Source organism: Ascidiella aspersa, chromosome 4 (assembly GCF_963924565.1).
Source record: "Ascidiella aspersa chromosome 4, kaAscAspe10.2, whole genome shotgun sequence".
Classification (NCBI taxonomy): Eukaryota; Metazoa; Chordata; class Ascidiacea; order Phlebobranchia; family Ascidiidae; genus Ascidiella; species Ascidiella aspersa.
In genome coordinates this window covers 1,251,533-1,275,254 of record NC_139450.1, presented here as the reverse complement: position 1 = coordinate 1,275,254, position 23,722 = coordinate 1,251,533, and the positions used below count along the sequence as shown (strand labels likewise).

Here is a 23,722-nt window from a genome sequence, read left to right as displayed (position 1 = left end):
CGATAGCTAAGAAGAAGTTAGTTTTCAAGCGGATTGCGGTCTTAAGTAGCTACAGACAATCAAATTGCTGACCGCAGTGAAAAACAAGCCGCCATTTAGTATATAACACTTTGGTGTGAGTTAGCGTTGCCTTTTTTTATTAAATTAACCCAGTGTTTCTTAACCTTTTTTACTTGGTGGCGCACCTAGAGATATTTGAAAACGAGGCGGCGCACCTTACGAGCGAAGCGAGCGCGAAATTTTTGAGGTGTACCGGTATTTCTCATAAATTGCTTGCAATTTTTTGTTATATAGGCTTTATAGTTGCATATCTTTAAAGGAACTCTAGCCTTGAGACCAAAATAAGAACAACAGCAACTTCGGAATAAAAGTCAGTTAGGAATATGGCGAAGATAGGACTAATACCTAATAGCCCCACCTATAACTATCACTAACTCCCCTAATATTTTCGACCCTAACCCAATTGCTAACACAAACCAACTACCCGCCCACAAGCCCAAACAGGGGCCAAAACAGCGGCGACCAAGAGTCGACAGCAAACGACCAATGCCAGGCAGGTCCCCACAATCATCCCACACACTCTCCCTACAGTGTTGGACGTTATGTTGTCCATTTAAATCTTTTTCCGATTAATTTTGGACTTATTTCGACATGTTTAGGTCTTATCTAGACTATTTAATATCTTATTCTGTCGTGGTTATTACTGTGAATTTGGCGTTATTATGTCGATGGTCTTACCGCTATGATATTATAGATTATTATTATTAGATGCTGTTACTGGTCTTATTGTGTTTTCTATTTAAAACTACTGTGGAATCAATGAGCTAAGCTCAATAGGAAAGTAAAACATACATGTTTTACATATCAAAATTTGTTTCCTTTTGCTCGCGGCGCACCTGGCAACCTTCCACGGCGCACCGGTTGAGAAACGCTGAATTAACCAAACGAGTTATTTAAATTGAAATGGCAAAGAAGAAATAAATATGGTCGAATAAATATACTATTAATACTTAAACTCCACGCTAACCCAAATAATGTAAGCAGTACCAGCATATACCCCAGGACAAAAATGTGGTAGGATTCCATAACATCGAATCCCCGTTTTAAAACATAAAAATTGTCGCCTGCAAAACAAAACTTAGTAGACTAGACTAGACGCGTTAACGTCTTGCGTTTGTGTCTGGTATCCAACACTCACACATAACGCGTTGCCAGCGTTAACGGCAAATTTTCTCGTTTTAAACCGAAAGCGTTTTTTTAAAACGTTTTACGTTAAGCTAGACGCGTCTAGTGTAAACCAGCCTCAATTGAGGAAAACCTAACATTTACTTATCCAAAGACAATTTGCGGCGCTGGTCTAGAATCCTACCACAACGCGCATTATTTGGGTTAGGTTGCGGGTTAGCGTTTGGGTTAAGGTGGGTCAAGTATTATTATTAAATAAAGAATATAATAATACTTGACCCACCCACACGGCCACACCCAAACGCTAACCCGCACCCTGACTCAAATTTTATGTGTTGATTTCATAACTGTGGTAGGATTCTAGACCAGCGCCCAATTTGCCAGAAGCCAAACGTAATGTCTTGAGGATAAATATTGTTTTAAGTAGTAATAGTATTGACAGTGCTTCTTGGCTGGCTTATTTTATTTGAAATATAAAACACTGTACCTCACCATTATAAATTTTCTAAGGCATAATTGTTCCTGCGAAACATGTGGAGAAGTTATTTTTCTGTTTGTTTCAACACTCTGCTAACCGCAGGTAAGCTTAGTTGGTTTAGCTCTTAATTTGTTTTAAATTATATACATGTTTTTGTCAAGTTATTGCTCTAAATTGTGGAAAGTTCAATGGTGATGAAGAGTTGTTGGCTACATATACCAATGGCTATGAATACGGTTCAATAGTTTCATTTGGCTGTGATCAATATTTCTTCCTTTCTGGATCAACTGAGGCAGAATGTGGGACTGATAACTCCTGGGATTTAAATCACGATAGCCCACCAATTTGTGCAAGTTGGTATTTTGTGCTACATGCACAAGGAACATAAGAAAAACACTGCTTAAACATTTACACAGTTTGTAGATGAAAATTTTCTTATACTATTTTTACTTGCAAAAATGTTTTGACAAAAGTACCTTTAAGGTGAAATCTTTACATTTATATTGGTATAACAATGAAAAAAGTATATTTAATGCACATACCAATACCAAATATTTTAAGCTTGATGTCATCATTATACATTTTGTCAAACTGGTGTAATCCAAATGTGCAAAACTAATAGGGTTAGATTATTAAGCCATAATTTGATTTAAAACCTAAAAGCTTAAAAGTTACCCTAGGATATTGACTTTGATCTGAAGCTTTGGATAAATCATTGCCGCCTAAGAAGCTGTGGTAAATTTTCAAATTATGTCTGCTTTGGGTAATAAAAACGTTGTGGGCCACTGCTCCAATAAATCCTTTAAAATAGACAATTATTGCAAATGGGCAAATTTTCAATCCAAGTTCAAATCCCGCAAAGTAAAAAGTTGAAAGAACTGTCCCTAGCATATATAAAAATAAAATAAGTTCTGTTTTTTTATTAGGGGATATCTGCAGTGATATAAATGCACCTGAGAATGGATTAATGTCCTGTACATTGGAGATGAAAACTGGTTCAGTTTGTGAGTTTACTTGCAAGGATGGTTATTCACTAGAAGGCCACCCTACTTTACAATGTAGTGGGGAAAAAACATGGACCAATGATGTTCCTACTTGTAGAGGTAGTGCTACGATATATTACTTTACAATAAAATTGATTAAACAACCAGTCTTTAAATTATTCTTTCTGCAAACTCATGTACATATTATATATATATACAATTTTACAATAGACTGTAAATAGACAGTCTGCTAAAGCTTAATTGGCGTAACTTATTTAAAGTAAGGAAAATGCATCTGTCAGGATTAGATTGGCTTGGTAAAACTTTCGATTAAATTAAATTCGATTAGACTTGACAAGTAAGTTCACCTAAATAGGGTAATTGTATTTTTTTTAATACTCTTGAAATGGTTTGTGCTTATACCTTTCAAATAGATTCATCATTATAAAATTAAAACCTGATGTTCTTGAATAGCTAGGACTAGCTAATGTATTCAACTTTGTACATTTCCAGTCATCAACAACTTTTTTTAGAGGTTCCATCAGATTGCACTGAGTATACCACCTTTGATGTGAATAGTGAAGGAAACGTATTAACACAATATAGTGACCAACACAAACCTGATTCAACAGCAACATTTAGTTGTGAGCAGTTCTTCTTTATTTCTGGTTCAACTTCAGCAAAATGTTCATCACAAAACTGGGTCTTGAATGAAGGTTCTCTACCAAAATGTTCCAGTAAGTATTTTTAATGTAGAAATACCTAATATATATTTAAATTGATATACTATATAACTAAAACAAAATTATGGTTTTCATGTCTTTTTTTAAATTACCGCTAAGAAATATTAATTCCAACAATGATTTTATTCCAGTACTAATTTCTAATCCTCTGCGATAGTTAGACATATATATATATGCTATACTTAATGTTTTAAAACCACATTCAGTGACGCTATTGTTTTCTTTTCACAGGATCCACCTGTAGTGATATAAGTGCTCCTAATGATGGATTAATGTCTTGTACATTGGAGATGAAAACTGGTTCAGTTTGTGAGTTTACTTGCAAGGATGATTATTCACTAGAAGGCCACCCTACTTTACAATGTAGTGGGGAAAAAACATGGACTAATGATGTGCCTACTTGTAGAGGTATTGTAATGATAACCAACAAAACTAAAACTTTTCATAGGCATAAAATGATTTTTTAACAACACATAAATTTACCATTCCTAATATTTTTACCATAAATTCCGTTTTATTTAAACAATTGGAATGTTAAATAAATTTTAACCTTTTTAAAAATAAGTTAGTAATTTTTATGCTAGTAAGCTATGAAATGTATATATATACCCCATATATTGATGTTAACTATTTTTGATTTTTTTTTTCACAGAATAATTATTAGATTAAAAATGTCTTTACCTATAGCACAAAATCTTTTGAATTCCTTTTTTGTTTTTTAGGTATTTTTTATAAATTATTCCGGTATTGTTTTTAGAAAACATTTGTCCTACTCTTTCTGTGCCATCGAATGGCGAGATGGAATGTAATAATGGAATGCAAGCAAACGCAGAGTGTACGTTCACTTGCAACACAGGATTTACACTAGAGGGAGCATCTGCTGCACTATGTGATGCAAGTAACTTACAATGGTCAAATGAACCACCTGTTTGTCAATGTAAGAATGGGTATAAAAAAAATATATCAAGGTCTTATAAAGCAAGTCTGTGACCCAATTTAACTTATTAAACTTGACTTTAAAATGCTTTGTTTCTTGTTGTAATGTTGTATACTTCTGCACACAATTTAACAAATGTGTGACTGAGCTACAAATTGTGTTTTATAAGTTTTGACATATTTTATATCGAAATATTAAAAAAAAAATTATATAGATGTAAAACTTTGTGTTAAAATTAGTGTAAACAGACTTCTGACTCATAGTTTTGTAAGCTCTGTAACATAGAGTACCGAAGGTTTTTGTAAAATTATTATTATAAACATATAATTTTTTTCACAACAATCTTTTTATTTCCAGTGTCACCATGCCCTCCTATTGAATTCACAAATGGAACTGTAAATTGCAGTGATGGTGTAAACGTATTATCTGAGTGTGTGTTTCAATGTGATGAAGGATATAGTTTACAAGGAAGTGTAAATACGGCAACTTGTATTTCTGGAACCTGGTCTAACAAACCTCCTACTTGCAAAGGTATATTACTATGTTTATACTTCACTTTTCAATTTTCATTTTATAAAATCATAAGAAATTTTTGACCAAATTTTATTGGTTGTAAATTTGTATTATTTCAGGTTAGTTTTTTAATGTGATTCTTAAATGTCAATGTTTTTTTGTGTTAAAAGTATTTAAAATTATTATTTCAGCTCTGTTGTGTAATATGTCCCCTGAATTTTCCTTATTAGAGCTACATGGTGTATTGTGTTCCAAAAATAAAAAATTAATGCTAACACAAAAGCTGCACTGCATATTCCAATATTAAAGCCTAAAAAATACAAGTATTGTTTCAATGATACCAATTTTTCTTTATCTTTTCATTTCAGACATGTCATGTGAAGTGTTGCCTGACCAACCAAATGGTAACCTTAAATGCACAGGCGGCAATAAGCATGGTTCAGTTTGTGTGTTGTCTTGTTCAGCTGGCTTCACTTTGAAGGGAGAGGAGAGCATTAAGTGCATCAAATCACAATGGACAAATGAAGTGCCAGACTGTGTTGAGTAAATATTTTAAGTTTTTTGTTATTTGGAACTTTGTTTCTACCATTACTTTACTTTTATTTCTAAAATTTCATTTTCTTTTTACAAAACATTATTTATTTTCTATGATGCTAGTTAAGATATTAAATTCATTACAAATTATTTGGGAATAGCTTAGCAAAAACTTTATTATCAAACATTTAGCTGCAACTTCGCATTTATACCCATTTTTGCCAAATAAATAAGAATCTCAATATATATACAGTAAATCACAAAATATTATGGTATTGAAGCGGTTGATGCTCTATTGCGAGATGCGTAGATCGAATAAGGGGGTTAGCGCAACACAACACTCGATTATAAAGCACAACACAAAAAAGGCACGCAGAACCATGTACGCCACAGTATAGTTTTAAATAGAATCTTTTTTAATATAAAATCTTTATTTTTCAATTTTTAGATCAAATGAATGTCCACGGATTGATCAAATACTTCATGGTTCTTTCACTTGTTCAAACCAATTAATGACGTCATCAGAATGTACTTTTTCGTGTGAACCAAATTACTCCTTAGTTGGGGAAAGCCCCATTGTTTGTGGTGATGATTCAAAATGGAATTTCCCCAAACCAATATGTGAAGGTAACTTCATTGAAAAAAAATTGGTTAATGATGAACTGAACAATCAGTTGATAAGTCACTTTACTTTTTTTGAAATATTTTTTTTTTCTGATATTTTTCAATTTCAATTATTATTTTGATTTATATTCCTTTTTTATTTTTTTGTTTTGTTTTATGACTATTTTTATAAGTATTTAATTATTTTTTTCCAGAAATCGCTCGTTTTTGCAATCCCCCATTGTCTGTATTGTACGAAGACAATGCTGATTGTGACAACACAAACCACCTCAACTCGACTTGTATTGTGACGTGTGATGACCAACAATCGGATGTGTATGTGTGCAAACTCGACCAAGCGGAACAACAACTTGTCTGGGATCACAAATCTGAAAACTGCGGTAATTTTTGTTTGTGATATTACAATTTAAAATGCAAACTGTATAAATCATAAAATTAACCAATATATATTTATAAATGTTGCACAATAAATAAAATTTTAATTTTGCAAGTTTTGTTTTTTAAATATTTACTCTTACCTAAATGTTTTAAATGTCTATTAGATTCCTTTAGTACCCAACTTAAATAAACTGTTGTACTTTGTTGTTGTTTAGAGAGCTTATTTGGAAATGATTCGTCTACGCCTCCAATAGGTAAGTAATAAGAATGCAACAAAATGTGCGAAACAATAGTCAATATTCATATGAAATGTTATTTATTATTATTTTTTTGTAAGTTTAAAATTATCCGAACCTTAATGAAACAAATGTTCAAACACATATAAGCAATATGAGTTTGGATCTCACACAAACTACAGTTTTCTTACTTTTCTTGCTAATATCTTGGATATTTTAAGCTTTTATCGTTTTGTTTGGTATAATATGCATAAATTGTGGTATTTTCCTTAATGTTTTAGTTTGTGTAGTTCTGTCTGCCTTTCCAAGGGCGCCCTATTAGGTGAAAAATACAAAAAATGCTATGTTTTACTTCACCTTCAGTTTGTGACAAGAGCATTGTTGATGTGTTTTTGCTGCTGAATGAGCCAAGTAGTTTGGAACACACAGATGTCTTGAACTTCTTTGGAAACATACTCGACGCTCTGCACAAAACTATATTCGCTGGATATACCTGGGTTTGGGTCGGACAAGCTGACTCTAACATTTGTGATAATAATTTCCAGGTAAAAAGAATAAAAGTTGATGTCAATAATGACAAAATCATTGTGTTATGTAATTAATGTATGATTAACAAATAATTAATTAATGAACAAAGTTAAATAATAGCCTGGTTTAAACCATATGATTTTTAAAATAATTCCTTATTCACAAAAAAAAAAGAATTTTAAATAAAAAAAAATCAATTTTTTTTTAGAACTAAATTATGTAGTTAACATTTAATAATAAAAATTATTATTATTTTCTTACTAAAATATGTTTTATTTTTAAAAAAAGGTTTTCTCATTTATTGTATTTAGATTAGTAAAGCTAATATTAATTTTTGTCTCTTCGGGTATTTTTTTTTTCAAGCAATTAAAAAAAAAATTATTCAAAAGTTGATTAAATTTTATTGAATTTATGTCGTTATTAATACCTAAACTAAATATAATGAGTTTTTATCTTTAATGTATTGCAGAGGAAGCCAGCAGTTAGTGAAAAGTACAACATGTTTCGTGGAATCGTGAAGGAAATAGTGACGATACCAAACTGTTGGAGCACAAACTTTTTATCAAGTGCTTATGATTACATTAAAAGATTTGGACGAGGACTCGCCAAACCTATTCTGCTCTTCCTACAAACTGGTCCTGCCCAAACAAACATTTTGGAAGAAGTGGAAAAACTAATTAGTTTAGGTGGATAATTTTTTAGGTTTATAAAACCAATTACATTTTCGCTTATGTTGTAATTGAAACAACACTAAAAAAAAATTTTAAATAAAAACATTTAAATATGTGTTCCACTTAGTAATTGATTTTTTACTGAGTTCATGTTGGATTTAATTTTAACTCTTGAAAAAAACAAGACATTTTGTTTAGCTATTTATTATATTTGTCAAAAAATGTTATTATAAATTAAAAAAGTGTAAATGAAGCCCCTGATTACTATTCTATATTTAGACTGTTATTTGGCATTTGTGTTTTTTTGAGAAAAATGTCACCAGTTTAAACTAAGTGATAAACAAAGCTAATGTACACACCCAAAATAGAAATTTTCTACTAAAATTTATGTTTAATATAATATTTAAATCTCTATATAAGAAAAGCCTACATTTCTCATTTGTTGTAAGTGTTACCAATAAATAAACCACCAATCAGCATGTAAAAGTGTAAATGCAATACCTTATCTTGGTTAATAAATTTGTTTGAAACAGGATTTAAGATAATAGTTGTTGGAATGGAAGATTCCAACATTGAAGATTTTTCTAGTTTTGGTCACAATTTAGTTTTGCTTGGACCAACAACTTATCTCAAGTTAAATGAATTGTTGTCAGAAGTTGTTCTAAAGATAACAGATAACAATTGCCCAGGTTTGTAATGTTTTAATAGAGTAGTTTTTGATAGAATTAAAAAAAATTCTTCAATTCCGACTCAAATTGTTACCAAACATAACTTTATGAAAACCCTAAGAACATTTTAATTTTTCAATCCTTTTTTGTTAAATATTTTATAAATTCCGATTTATATACAGGCATAGATTGAGAAAATTATTTTATTCTAGTTTGCTGGATTAAAATCTAAAAGAATTTCAGGCATTATAATAGTTTTTTTGTCAATTACATCATAAAAATCATCTTCAATAATTTATTTTTCCTTTTTTATTTAATTTCCTAACCTCATTTAATTGCAGGCTTAAGTTGTAGTTCAAATGGAACAAATATTGATAAAATTTTTGCAAACTTAAAAACAATATAATTTTTAAATCACTAACTTCAAATATTTTTCAACTCCCAATTTATATCCAGGCTCAGGTTGCAGTTTAAATGGAACAAATATTGAAGGTGGATCAAGTATTTGTAATTATGTTCATGACAAAGGAACAGTTTGTGAATTTGTTTGCGACGAAGACAAAGTGCTTATCGGAAACAATGTTATTTCATGTTTACAAATAAACCAATCATATTCAGAATGGGAGTCATCCATGCCTAGATGTGAAGGTAAGAGATATATGTAATCATGTAAAATTAGTAAAATTTTCTAAACAATCTGTATTAGTTGGCTAAAAGTTGGTATACCAAATCAATTTAAAAAAATGTTAAAATTGTTTGCTGCTTGATCCTGAAGATTCCAATTTGAATATTTATTTTATTTCTAATTTTGTCTTTGAATTACAGTTTAGTTTTGGTAAAAAAATTTTATATGTTTTTTCTTTGTTAAGAATTTTGTATTATTGTTGTTATTTGTCTTTCCTTAAAAATTAGTCTTTCTGTTTTTGTGATTTAAAAGTATTGCTTCATTTTAGTTATGATAAGAAAAACTGAAAAAGTCTGACATTTTTTTAACGTTTTATTTTAAGCATACAGGAACCACTATTAAACCTCTATGCAAAATTAAATTTTGTGTTTTCAATATTTATATTTTTTGTCCTGGTGAACTGTAAAATGTCTATAAAAAATACTAATATTATAAATGTCTCCTCTCACTATTTCGTTTATTGTTTCCAGATAATGTTAAATGCCCTACGATCAATGCAACATCTGAGCTGACGTTTAATTGCACAGACAGCAATGAAGCAGGCTCACAATGTATGTTCAACTGCCCACCTGGCTTGTTCATTAAAGGTCCTTCTTTTATCGCTTGTGTTCAAGAAAACCAAAGGGCTTTCTGGAATGGAGAAATACCTTTTTGTTCATCAGGTAGTAAATGTAATGTCTAGGTGTTTGTTGGTTGAATGATTGTACTTGTCAATTTTTTTATAGTTTTTATCATCAAAACTCAGATTTTTAACACATTAGCGATCTTTATTGGTTTGCTTAGATTGTTTTCTTCTGTATAATTTGCCAAAGGAGATTTATTTATTATCAGTTTCAATAAAGTCTTTTAGTTTTTCAATATTAGGACGTTTTGTTTTTGTGTTTTTAGATTTTTATCTTAATATAATTATGTTAAGTTTTTTTTATTTTTAAATATCACTTTTAAGTTTTCACCCAAGATTTTTTATGTGACCTTTCTAGTTTTCAAATCTATGTTTCTCCCAGATTTATTATGTCAACCGCCGCTAATGGCGCCCTCTAATGGCAACTTGTCGTGTCCTGGCGGCAACAAGTTCAACGCAGAGTGTGAGTTTGTGTGTGACAAGGGTTATACCATTGAGGGGGCTGCCACCCTTCGATGTGACACTCCACTAAGCAATGGTGGCGCTCAATGGAACAACTTACCACCTACTTGTGAAGGTAAGAGTTAGTTTAATGTGTAGTATATCTGGTATCATTATAGTAGGCCTGTTAGTGTGTGTTACTTTAAAGTACCAATTTCCTTTTTTATTTTAAATTTTACCTAAAAAAATGGTCACTCTAAAAAAGAATCTTGTATTATTTGTAAGGTATTCAGTTCCGTGCTTGTTTGTTTTAAAGTTGTTTCCATAACGGTTCGAAAATAAAATTATATTATTGACGTTGTAAATGGTTTGTTTTTAAATTATTTTTCCTTAAATATGACAATCAATGCACCCCACTTCATTTCGATTGAAGCATAATTTATCTCATAATATTTTTTGCTGTAATAAAAGTAAGGTGTTTAATTTTCCTTCTTTTACCCTTTATTCAAGTCTTGGCAACAAATGATTTATTTCACAGTTTTAGCACCCCTAAAAATATGTCCATCTTCTATTTTAAATCAATCATGTGACCAAATGTTTGGGTGGGTAATTGTTTTCAAAATCTTTGACCGCCAATTTGACAAACTATATTTTAATATAACCCACAACCACCTCATTACAACCTACCAACAGGTTGTCCCAATCCTCCTTGCATGCAAGATCTGGTGGTAGTCCCTGACATATTACAAGAATTACATAAACTTTGACGATTTATTTAAAAAATAATCCATAACTACCACATCACAATCCCCCAATAGGTTGTTCCAACCCTCCTTGTATGCAAGACGCCGCGATGGTAATGCTTGACATATTATAGGAGTTACATAAACTTTGCAATTTAAGTTCAATATAATTCATAACCACATCATTACAATTCCCCCAACTGGTTGTTCAGACCCTCGATGTATGCATGACCAAATTCTCACTTTGACGATTTAATTCCAAATTCCAATTTAATATATTCCATAATCAGCTCATTTACACACAAGTCCCAACAGGTTGTTCCAACCCTCCATAAATACAAGAACTAATAGCATGAATGCAAGACCAAATGATCTCTTTGACAAATTAATTTTAGTATATTCCATAACCACCTCATTACGATAGGTTGTCCTAACCCTTCTTGTATGCAAGACCTAATGGTAGTACTGGACATATTATAAGAATTACATAAACTTTGACGATTTAAGTTCAATATAACTCATAACCACTTCATTACAATAGGTTGTCCTAACCCTCCATGTATGCAAGACGTGATGGTAGTGCTTGACATATCTGCTGCATCGAGCGAGCAAAACTTCAGGCAACAAATCGATTGGTTGTTGAAGGTGCTTGCCTCCTACCAAGGCCCTGTTGAGGTGGGCGATGTACAGGTCGGAGTCATGCGCGTCTTGGCAACTGCTCCACTCACTTGTCAAGTTGGACAGATCGAACATGATAACGAGGTAGGGAGAAGAAATATTTATAAATGTAAAAACATTGAAGATTTTTGACTACTGTCACTTTTCGTTATTATTTTGTTTTTATTTGAAACATGAATACAATCAAAATTTAATTATAAGTCATCAATTTTGAACATATCAAAAGTTTACATAATTAACTACACTTTTTTAAAACTAAATTATCAATTTACCAATAATTGTTTTTGTCCCCGATATGTAAAAAATAAAACATTTATTAACTGTTTTCTTTTGGTATGTTTAAGTGTTTTATGCCTAAAAGATCAACCTCTTGATTTCGTTTTTTTTTTAACTTGTAGTTAAACTTATTTTCCGTTATTGGTTGATCTGTTGTATGATTTCTATGTTGCAGATTATTGTCGACCTCTCTAGCGCCCCTCTAGCGAGAGTGTTGGAGCGTTTGGGCGAAGTAGAACACATCGGGGGATGTCCCGGTACACTGGCCTCGGTAAAACAAGCGGTTGAATATTTGCACGTGGTCGGAAGGTCACCCGTCAAGGTCAAACGGGTCATCCTTCTACTCACCAATAACCACGACCAGGTCGAACTCAAAAGGTCACAGGGTTACGCAGAAAGCGAAGGTATAAATGGTATTGTGATGTAAAAAGTGTAGAATAGAAGCAGTATGACGTAACAATCAAGTGTAGAAACGAAGCATTGTGATCTTAGAAGCAGTGGAATAAAGGAGTTGTCACGTCAAAAGCGATTATGTGTTAGAAGCATTGTGTCTTAAAAAGCTAGTGTAGAATAGAAGAAAATGTAAGATAAATGCATTGTTATGGAAATAAGATTAATAGTAGTTTTTGTAATTAATTCAGTCTATTTAAAGCATCCAGTTTTTGCTAAAAGAGACGTAATCAGTAAAAATAAAGTTTATTTTGTTGCAAGGAGTTGAGATCGTTACCGCCCAAGCTGGTCGGTCAGAGGTCACGGGGTTAAAGGTTACCTCAGGTCGTAGTTTGGTTGAACTTAGTGACGATGATCAAAGCTTCAGCGTATAAACCGCCGATGACGTCATCGCATCAAATGGTAAAATCACAACTTTTCTTTAAATAACCCAACATAAATTATGTTCAATAGTATATTATTGATGCCAAGCAGTACCTAGAATCTTGTGGCCGTTTTCTGCTAATTCCAAAACTTGACTTAAAAAAGTAGCTTTGTTTATAATGTTCTCACAAACATCAAATTGCTTAACTACTTTTAAGGAACATCCTATCGCGTATTGTGGAAATTCTGGATCAAAGTTATTGTTTTACACGTCGTCACGCATCGCTGGGTCTGGTAACGTCATTGCCACCCTACGTAATAAACTTGAGACCGTAGGCGGGAATCCACAGATGGAAGCAAAGAGTTTTGGGGCGTTAATAGCAAGTTGTTATTATTTCCCTTTCTAGTGATGTTCTAATAAATGTTCAGTTGGTTGTTCAATCAGCCTGGTGTTTGTTAAACTTATGATTCATGGCCCAACATTGCGTGGCCGATGTTTGATTTGGTTCACCTTGTTAAATCTATTGAGATTGCTTCTGAGCAAAATTCTCTCAAAATTGCGAAAATGCGGATTCCATACGAAGACATTATTCACATCAATTAAATTTGAACTTATTTGTGCTAGTTTTATGTTTTGTTCGCTAACGAAAAGTCTAGTGAAAGGAATTTGGTCACTTAAGGCAGCTTCGCTGTTAACTTACGCTCAGTATTTCGGTCGCCATAAACTTACGTTTAGAAATACTGTGGTATAGCGATTAATCATTGTTATACTTTTCTACCAATTTCCAAACGAGGTCCGTAACATTATATTGGCCACTAAACGTTTTTATGGTGAGTTTGGTTTACAAACTTGATAAAAGATGGCGTATTCTCCAAACTATATTTTAGAAAGATGTGTGTTTTTTTAAGTGATTTTTAATCTGTAGGTTATTATCCCCGAATGGTCAATTTGGTCAATATATGAGGGTGACTTAAATTGTTATGATGTTTGTTTATATTTAAATGGAGAATAACATAAAATGAAAAGCAAGGATTCATTGATGTGCGAGTTATTAGTTTATTGTAGTGTTGTTCATTCATCGATATTTTACTTTGTAGTTTTGTCTTTTTTGAGAAAAACTTTATTGTCTATATCGTTCATACAAATCTTTTTTTTTAAGCCATATCTTTCATAATAAAGAAAGGTTTTTGTCTATTTTTCGTGTTGATTTTGAGCATCTAATAAGTTTTAGTTGCGAGGGTGAGACTAAAAGATTGTCGAAAGGTATTCGTTTTAGAAATGTACCTCTGTAAAAAGTTCCGGCATCACCATATTAGTCATTTGTACAAAAACTGTTTGCCAAAATTATAGCAAAAATATGTTATTTAATAATTTAATTACACTAGATTGGTGGTTTGGAGATTAAAGCATATATTCCTGTATTTAGCAAATTATGTAATATTTGCTTCTCAACCGGCGAAAAAATGATTTACTATTCCGCTTATGATTTAATCATCGTCATATCTGATGGTTATTTGTTAAAACTGAACTAATATTTTTGTATTGAAAAGCTAACGTTCATAGCGTTTTGTAATAGACTTACCGTGTATCAGTAAAGGCCGATTATTGTTGCTGTTAAACGATAAACTCTAATGGTAGGTAATTAAGTAAATATGCAAATCCTGGCAGCAATATTTAGTACCGGTAATAATTTAGGCTAGGGGTCGGCAACCTTTTTGTAGTCGGGCCAAAATACTAACTCAAAGGTCTCTGCGGGCCGCACAAAATATTAACTAACATTTGTGTTCTAAAATATCTTTTTTTCACTTTGAAACGTGTTAAATTACAATTAAGGAGGCAGTAAAGTGTTGGCGCAAAGTACGAAATAAGCGTTTGCTTGGTTTAAAATTCGAGCTCACACGTCGTCATCCATTCTACTAATGAAAAGTGTAATAAAACTACTTTGAGGGAAGCAGATAAGTTGAATAGTTATCTAGTTGACTTTAGATTTGACCTGGCGAGCGAAGCGAGCGCGATTTTTTGGTATACCGGCATTCCTTATAAATTCTTGCGAGTTTTTATAAAATTAAAAAAAAAAAACATTGTTTGAATACGTTTTCCGTTCGTGCGCGACGCACTTGGCAGCCTTCCACAGCGCACCGGCGCTAGAAAGCGCTTATCTAGTACAAAAGAGCATCAAAACGCAAACCGGATGTAGAAAGATCATTCGAACCGGTTTTGGTTCAAATTTTTCGGAACCGTAACCGAACCTGAACCGTTTTTTTGTTCGATTTTAAGGAACCGAACCGGAACTTAACCGAATATTTTGAAAGTACCTGAACATTAACCGAACCCGAACCTGTAAATAAAAGCGGTTCGCTCCTGCATGACGTCACAACTTGTATTTTAAAGAATCAAGTTATGCCATGTTTAAAATTTTATGAACAAATTTGAATATTGATTAAAAAACGTTGATCTTTTTGATTTTTTTAAGATATTTCAATAATGAGTTGCTGATTTTTTAATACGTCACGTAACTTTAATTGAATGACTTACTATTCAAAGATTATTCTCTACATTTGTTAACCCACATTTTTAGATTTAAGCAACTTATATTATATCCGAACCGGAACTTCATAAACCGATTTTAAAATAACGATGGTTGAACCGGAGCTGAACCGGAACTTTTAAATTCCTCCGAACCGAAACCGGAACTGAACCGTATTCCGAAAAAGTCCTTGAACCCGAACCGAACCTGAACCGGAAAAGTCCAACGGTTCGACTCCCTGTCTATAAGTGACAAAAAAAAAAAAACACTATGATTTAATTAAACTCTCGTTTAAAGCAAGAGAAATTTGAAATTTTATGCGACCAGAAAATTGTAACCTATAAAAAAATTGCAGATTTAGGCGGGATATTGCCAACAAGATGTTTACCCAAGAATAAAGATGTTTAAAGAAACAAATAATGTTTTGCCATTTGTACTGTTAAGCGTTTTGCGATCGACATATCATGTAAATTGTGATGGCAACATTTACATGACAATAGAAGAGTTACCGGGACCCGGTTCCAACACAAGTGTTCTAGGCCCGCCTGGCCCAGTTGGCCTTGTTGGCCTCCCTGGCTCAAAAGGAACTACAGGTCGCATTGGAACTTGTCAGTGCGACATTAAACGTGTGAAACGACAATTTCCACTAATTCGAAAGTTTCAAGGTACCGTAACTGTAGACCTATATAGGCCTACGTCCGATCTCGGTAAAGGTTGAGTACAAAAAGCTTATATTTGTAATTACCAATCTCTTTTATTCCAATTTTAGAAACCCTGTACAATAACTACGTTCAAAGGGCCGTGTTCCGCTTCAAACAAAATCCTGGTAATTAGATCTATGTTGCATTATCATAAAACTACATTCGACAAAACGATCAACTTGTTATTAGACTTGTGTTCGGTCGGAATTAAGACTAGGCGCCTTAAAGACTCGGCCATGACTGCTTCATCTTCGGCCAGCGACAGGTACGGACCTTCGCATGGAAGGCTGGATAACCTGTCTCATAACGCAACTCACAGGAGTGTCTGGCACCCGAAACAAGGTAAGATATGGAGCCTATCTTAGCTGCTACTAAATTTTCCCCTTTTATCTTAAAGTTTTAGGAATTGGCCTTGTAGCCTACTAAGCAAAACTTTCATTTTATTCCATAATGTAGGCCAAGAAAAGGCTGAAAACTGGATCCAACTGGATTTAGGCAAACCGAGGGAAGTCACAGGCGTCATAACACAAGGGCATCCACTCGGTGATGCGTGGACTTCTTCTTATAAGATTGCGTATAGCAACGTAACAAGCACAATAAGATTTATACAAGAGGGGGGTCAAGACAAGGTAGATTTAAACTTGTTGTAATGTTGTATTAATTATAAAAGTAGCCTACTCCTTGATGGATCAGTATGATAATAATGAATATCCAAATTGAAGAGTTAATATTCATTGCCTTCTTCCAGATATTCGTCGGCAACCACGACCGAACCACGTACAAAGTTAACATGTTTCCGGAACCAATATTAGCAAGATATTTTCGCCGTTATGTCGGCACATTTAAATTCATTATTACGGTTCGCATGGAGCTCTTGACTTGTTAAGTAGGCCTAATACTAACTTAATCATTGTGTTGCCTATTGCTTTACGTTGTTTTCGCTAAATAAAAGAGTTTTAAAGTGATGATGTAATATATATATAAACAAAAGATATTGCTTGTGGGAACGATAGTTCTTTAAAGGAGTTTTGGTGTACGTTTTATTCTTTTCATTGCAATTGATTTTTAGTGTTTTGAAAATGAAAATACTTTCGCTCGGAAGTTCGCACAGAAGCTAACATCATGAGAAAGCGTAACATAGTCGGGACAGCTGAGCTTCGGCATATTTGCATTGATAAATAACATATCGCGCACATAAAAGGACACAATTCACAAATGTTTTGCACGGTTCATTTTTGTGCACTCCAAAGAGTAATTGCTCGTGGGAAAAAACACACGATATTCGTAGTTTAGTACTTAACCACGCACTCACGTTTTCCCAGTATAGACACGTAACAGGACACAAATAAAACAAGTGGTTCCGTTTCCGTGGCCTTTTTGCAAAAAGTACATTGGTTAGATTCGGTTTTGCCAAACGAATAAATGGAGTCATTTGTATCAATTGCGCCCAAGTAAAACTTTATCTGAAAGCTTCTTAGTTTGTTTTCGATTGTTGAATTGTAGAGGTTGCGGTAAATTTTCTCCCATGGCAGACGTGCACTCCCGCAATTTAAGGTCCAGTGCCATTTTAATTGAGCTTTTGGAGGAAAGAGAATTGTTGTTTGTATTTTTTCGTAAACCGATTTGGTGGAGTTATACTGCTGGATAAATACTTTTAATGTTTGGGTTCTATACGATCGGAACGTTGTTGCGCTACCCGAATCCCATTCTTCTGGAAGACTCGATATTAATTTTATGAATTGGACAAAATCTGTGTAGTTAGGAATAAAGTTAAATTTATTTACCAATGCGTCATATTGTAGGTATTGGCCGTTTATATTCAATAAATCCTGGTGAAAAATTATATTGGAATATATAAGTGATGGCATGAAAAAAACATTTGAGTGGTACTTTACTTTTTTGTTTAGTCAAAGCGGACGGCTGTTTGACTATGGATCTATGATTTCCAGGAGTTGTTTGCACGCCGTTATTGCGCAACGTAATGTTCGCATGGGGAGTATACGCCTTGTAATTGCATTCTTTGTTCCTATGTTCCCATTAAGAAGCGCTTCCAATTTATCGTTTTAAACCAGGGCTTGTCAAGTGTAAAATTTAGGTCTACCGCCACCTAGGGGATGCGGGAATGCTACTGGCCTAGGAAAAGCTAATGTAAGTTGTTTTGATTTTGATCTTTACCTGACACATACGACACACGTTTATTTCTGATGGAATATTGGTAAAAGGCAGGTCTGCGGAGTCGGTTCAAAATAGCCCAACTCTGGTTAACAAAATAAACCCTAAAAAAAAGTATCTTTAAAACGTTTTGCGCTGTTTGGGAGACTTAACGTACTATGTATCGAGGGTAGGGCCCAATTACCCGATAATAAATCGTGGTATCGGAATTTCTATTACAACTATCGGAATATAACTGAAAAATGTTAGACATGGATGACGTGCTTTTGCTAGGTTACAAATCTATCAACTTGTAGAGCACTGTAACATCACTTGGTACAACCTTTGTTGAGTATTACTTAGTTGCGACGCCCTGCGTGGTTACAGCGCTTTTTAATCATTTAATTAATTCTCGAAGAATGTGCTTTTAATAACGATCATCGCATGAACCTAAAATCTTGTAAAAAAAATATATAAAACTCGGTAAAACCTGGCCGTAGAAACAGATTTTTTGTGGTAGACATCAGTGTTATAAACAAGGCATTCTAAAATTACTTAGGCTACATCCCAGTCAAGTCAGTTTCAATAAATTACAGGTCCAGTCCTTTGTCATTAAATTAAACGATAAACTATTAAAACTGATAAAACTCAGTCTGATTAATAGCAATATCTCTAAAAAAATAACAAAAACGCAACATATAGCAAGAAAAGTTTGATGTAGAAAAAAGATAAATAACCCAATTTTATAAAAAAAAATTATGATTAAAATACTTCATTTCAGCCCAGGTCATTTGTCCGAAAGACAGAAGTCAAGTCATTTGAAAATAGTTACTTACTAGGTCTAGTCATTGACGTAAGTCATTGCAACACTGTTGGGCATGATAAGGACCTTTTGCAAATGTTACTTTTAATACATTCTACTGTTTATAAATATTGTTGAACGAAATTTATCGATAAAATATATGTCATTGCCAACTGATTGAGTTAATCATCATTTGATGAACTGATGATTTGTATTTCCGCTTGTCAGATTCCACACCCACCATAGTTTGCTTTTATAACTAGTCGTTCTCTACAGTTTGCGACATAAAGTTTAACGTTATACCAAATCATTTCGTCTAAAATCATCTTAATTCAAATTCTTTAATTTTATCTCGCACCCAACATATCTACGGACACTTACCTCGTTTTTTCAACTTGTCAGCTTGGAATAACTGTAACCAACTTGATATTTCAGCTATAACAATAAGATGGTTACAGGTGTTTCTAAAAACAAGTGTTTTAAGGAGTAAATTTGTGACGTCATTCTAATGCCTCCAGCTCAAAACTAATATCCTAGATCTGCCCTGTTTTTATAATGGTTTTACGTAGTGTGCCTTCAATAGCTCAGAAAACAGTTATTTAGGCAGCGACAAACAAAAGTTTGCCGACCACTGAACTACAACCTCCAGCCATTATCTAAAGATTTATTCAAAACGTTTACAAAATGCAAACTACTTTTGTATGAGATTTCATATTCTTACTACGTATATTTTAAGGAATTTTAGTAAAATAATAAAACCTTTGGTGATCAATAAATATGGCAATAAACAGTAGTTATGATGGTGGTAACGAAAGTTTATTAAAATAGGTACAAAAAAGCTGCATTTTTTCATTAATTTTTAGTGTTGGGCAGTAGAGACAATTTTCCGACATAACAAAAATCACGCAAAAAAACTTGGTAAGTGCTCGAACCTAGTTTGGAAAAAAGACATGAAACCTTTACTGAATTACATGTTTAAAAAAAACTGTTATTATAAAGTTGATCACCGCAACGGCGTAAATAACTGCACCCCAACAAAGTATAATTCAATAAACAATTATTGAGATGGTGACGGCTAATAATATGCAATGCCAAAAGTTACTAAACCTTATGTTTTTTGTCATTAAATTATATTTGTATTTCAACACTTGGCCATAAGAAAAACATTATCAAGAACAAGTTTAGAAGGGCATGAGCCAGTTAGAAATTGCCACGTACGTATATAAGATCCATGCTTCTATTTCACATTAAAACACAACGTAAAGGCTTACAAACCTACACATGTGTCTATAGAAGTTTCATTCGTCATTTCAAGTGAAAAAACATTATTTGTCGTTCACTTAAAGCAGTGTTTATCAACCCATTGGTCGAGAAAAAATTAAAAAAAAGTAAAATTAGGTCACCGTTTAATTTGTTTGGGTCGTAGAATGCAGCTGTTTTAGATTATTAGATCTATTAAGATTGGTTCTGAGCAAGATTTTTTAATACTTAAGAAAATTGTAGAAGCAAAGACATGGATCATATTAAGAGAATTACAACTTATTAATCATATTGTTGTATGTGTTTTTTTTTGTTTTAAGTTCACTGAAGAAAATTGGTTTGCCAAAGCTTTGCTTGTTATACTTAAGTTTTGGTCGCAGCAAAAATAGGTTCAGAAGCTCTGACTGAAATCAAGTGACAAATACATCTTGATCGTCACTTAAACACTAGTCCATCCCTGTTGGGTCAATGGGGGTTTTCCGGTTCACTCGGCCCCCTGAAGCTTGTCCCTGACCGCGACCTTGAACCGTTCTTCAAGGAGAGATATTTCGCTGATCAGATCGGTGATGGCGTTGGTAAATGCTTCCTGGGGACTATAATCACCCGTGGTTTGAACCCTAAGAACGAACTTGTGCTCCAAAGGGTGAGGGACTTTGTAGCCGGCAAATAACACCTTCGGGTCTTTGAGGAGCTGCCTGAAAATTTACAAATCGAGCGATTATAATGGAGAAATTTTCTTAAAGCATGTCTTTTAAAAAACTTTCACTAAAATGTATTATTTTAGACCTTGTTTAAAGCTGGTGCAAATAGAATAATTTTTGTACACCATTATTGTTCCTATTTATGATAAATTCAAAACTGAGCTAAAATATTTTTTTACAAACAAATACAAAGTAGTTAAAGACATATCTTTCTTGCACTAAAATAAATTTTAGGAGCCTTCATATTTAGTTCAGAAACTACATTTTCACAAAGTAAAAAAAAATCAATATTATTATACAAGTAAAAAAAGTATGATATATAAAATCTATTGGAATTGTTTTAATCGGCAAATATGGATAACAATAAAAATATTCTACCTAATTATTCAACTGGATTTTGAATAAAAAAGCTTTCGAAAAACAAAGATAATTTTAGTTTGGCTTTTAAACTTACGAGCGGAGTAAATTTCCTAGTGTATGATCTTCTTTATTGACCGTGAAATGCGCAGCATTTGGAACTTTGGTGTCCTTCTGGATTGCAATTCTGCAACAACATAAGATTAAATACAGAGTAAAAAAAGATTGTCTATTAAGGTGAAACCCTACTGTAAACTAGCAAATGAAAAAAATACACATTAATCCAGTTTTAATTTCAGATTTTTGGTAATAAATATGATTTTTTTTACTATAAAACACTTGTCTTTATTAGGAAATATGTCACTATATCTAGTAACATAAAAAGGAATGCCTAAAATCCTTTCTATTCGTTTTATATATGTAAGAATAAATTAAAAACTACTCAAACTTCTAGCAGAAAAGAACTTGATGTTTTTTGTTAACCCAACAACGAAATGTTAGCATTGGTTTTAATTAGATTAGCCAATTATTTTGATCTTATATTTTAGATACCAATCAAATATTAAGTATTTCACACTCAATTACACCACAGCTCGACATTTTATGAAAAATAGCAGTAAAAAATTAACGCATTGTTTAATATTATTGTGGCTGCCTTCGGTTATACTCTCTTTGCCAAACTCGAGGTTAGCACAGAACTGATTTTTTAATTATGATATGGTTTTATTCGCTTGATTAAATTTAACCATGGTTTCTTTTAAACCAGGTGATTGCAGCAAAGGTAAAAAGTCCCAGCTTATACACGCCTATAAAGAAGCACTGCATTAAATAGATATGTAGAGGTGTATTCCTTTCCAGTTTTCACTTTTACTTTTGAACTTAACCAACCACTGTGTAAAGTAGTGTTGTAAACAAGTTATTTTGAAATGACTCAAGTCCAAGTCAAGTCGTTTTACTGTATTCAGTTAAGTCAAGTTATTTAAAAACAGTTACTTAAGTCAAGTTTGTGCCATAATTTTAAAGCCTGTAATGCACTTAATTATATAAAATCGTGGCGGAAAATGAATTAATACCGAAAACTTTAGTATGACTGAAACTTAGTACTTTAGTATTTTTGTTACTTGTTAGCCTGTTGACATAAGTTACGATCAAGTGTTGTTACGTAACTTGTGGTTTATTTGAATAATTTGGTACAGTTTGTGGCGCTGGTCTAGAATCCTACCACAGTTCTAAAATCAACGCACAAAATTTGAGTTAGGGTGCGGGTTAGCGTTCGGGTGTGGGTGGGTCAAGTATTATTATATTCTTTGTTTAATAATAATACTTGACCCACCTTAACCCAAACGCTAACCCGCACCCTAACCCAAATGGTGTTTCGTTGTGGTAGGATTCTAGACCAGCGCCCAGTTTGTTGCCATTTTCTAAGATTTAAACAAAAAGTGAACAAATTACTGCAATTAGGTCATGGCAACTTACTTTTTCTCTCCATCAAACAATAGAAATGACTCGAAGGCTGGCGGTGCATTCATCTTTCTTTAAAACGTTGTTTTGTACAAATTTTTGTCACTTTTATTAAAAAGTCAACAACGTGAAACAGTTTTACAAATTACGTCAATGGCCTAAGATGTAAGAAAGAATATGTAGTCTAATTTTGTCTAATATAAAAAATCTGACAATGAAAAAAAAATATGCCTTGAAATATTTATTTAAAGAACAATTTAAAAAAATTTAAATCTAAAATTTTTAACTTTTTTACAAAATTTGTTTGTAATTTTATGACATTCCTGCAAAATTGACGTGTTATAAATTTGGCAATAATAATTAAAGAAAAAATCCCCTAAATAATTCAATTCGTGATAAACAAATACTTTAATTTAAATTCAAAAGGGAGATTAAGAATAAATTAAATAAAAATATATACCCTTTTTATCAATAAATCCACACATATCCAAATAAATGAGACTGAAAATGTTTTATGAATCTTAAAAACCATAAAAGGCTCTTTTATTTGAGATAATACCTGATAAACGAGATAATATATGGTAAATTGACATACAACTATGGATTAAAACTCAGTATTAAACCCTGGGCGGGCAAAATACGGCCCGCGACGGGATTTTGAGCGGCCAGCAGACAGTTTATGGTCTTACATGATATTGTGGCCCGCGTCCACAGTCTGCCGCAATCCCACGTATTACTTCAGCAGCTATTGAAGTACATTACGTTAATAAACTCATTAAATACCGTACTGTTTTTGGTTTCCATGCTTTAAACTTAAATGTTTGTATTAAATAGGAATTATTGTATTCCTTGTATAAGTGAATAAATGCACGATTGGTGTATCGATTCAGGAATACGGCCCACCAAGTACTTCATTTTACCATATCGGGCCCGCCGACTGGAGAAGTTGCCCGCCCATGCAAACGAAAAGTTAAACAAAATCCCGGCATAAAAAGTCTTGATACGGTTGATTAAACACATAGGAA

The 23,722-nt window shown here is 32.8% G+C and overlaps 2 protein-coding genes across 3 annotated transcripts; one reads left to right on the top strand and one right to left on the bottom strand.

The window, feature by feature from the left end:
• The first annotated feature begins 1,716 nt into the window (after window positions 1-1,716).
• LOC146146544 (complement receptor type 1-like) lies at window positions 1,717-12,747 on the top strand. Its single transcript, XM_083386855.1, has 18 exons — window positions 1,717-1,765; window positions 1,825-2,016; window positions 2,590-2,766; window positions 3,621-3,797; window positions 4,147-4,287; window positions 4,684-4,857; window positions 5,208-5,382; window positions 5,822-6,000; window positions 6,192-6,377; window positions 6,975-7,156; window positions 7,609-7,825; window positions 8,344-8,499; window positions 8,935-9,126; window positions 9,634-9,825; window positions 10,168-10,362; window positions 11,511-11,731; window positions 12,099-12,327; window positions 12,635-12,747. The coding sequence occupies exons 1-18, from the start codon at window positions 1,717-1,719 to the stop codon at window positions 12,745-12,747; spliced, it is 3,147 nt and encodes a 1,048-aa protein (XP_083242981.1).
• Window positions 12,748-20,566: 7,819 nt separating this feature from the next.
• On the bottom strand, window positions 20,567-22,842 carry LOC146146543 (DNA-directed RNA polymerase II subunit RPB11-a). 2 transcript variants are annotated; one of them, XM_083387320.1, is made up of 3 exons: window positions 22,713-22,842; window positions 21,334-21,423; window positions 20,567-20,873 (listed from the first exon to the last, which is right to left on the bottom strand). In XM_083387320.1, the coding sequence occupies exons 1-3, from the start codon at window positions 22,763-22,765 to the stop codon at window positions 20,663-20,665; spliced, it is 354 nt and encodes a 117-aa protein (XP_083243446.1). In that variant the 5' UTR covers window positions 22,766-22,842; the 3' UTR covers window positions 20,567-20,662. The 2 variants fall into 2 exon arrangements, with proteins under 2 accessions (XP_083243446.1, XP_083243447.1); XM_083387321.1 differs by lacking the exon at window positions 21,334-21,423 and having other exon boundaries at window positions 22,713-22,792.
• Window positions 22,843-23,722: the final 880 nt, after the last annotated feature.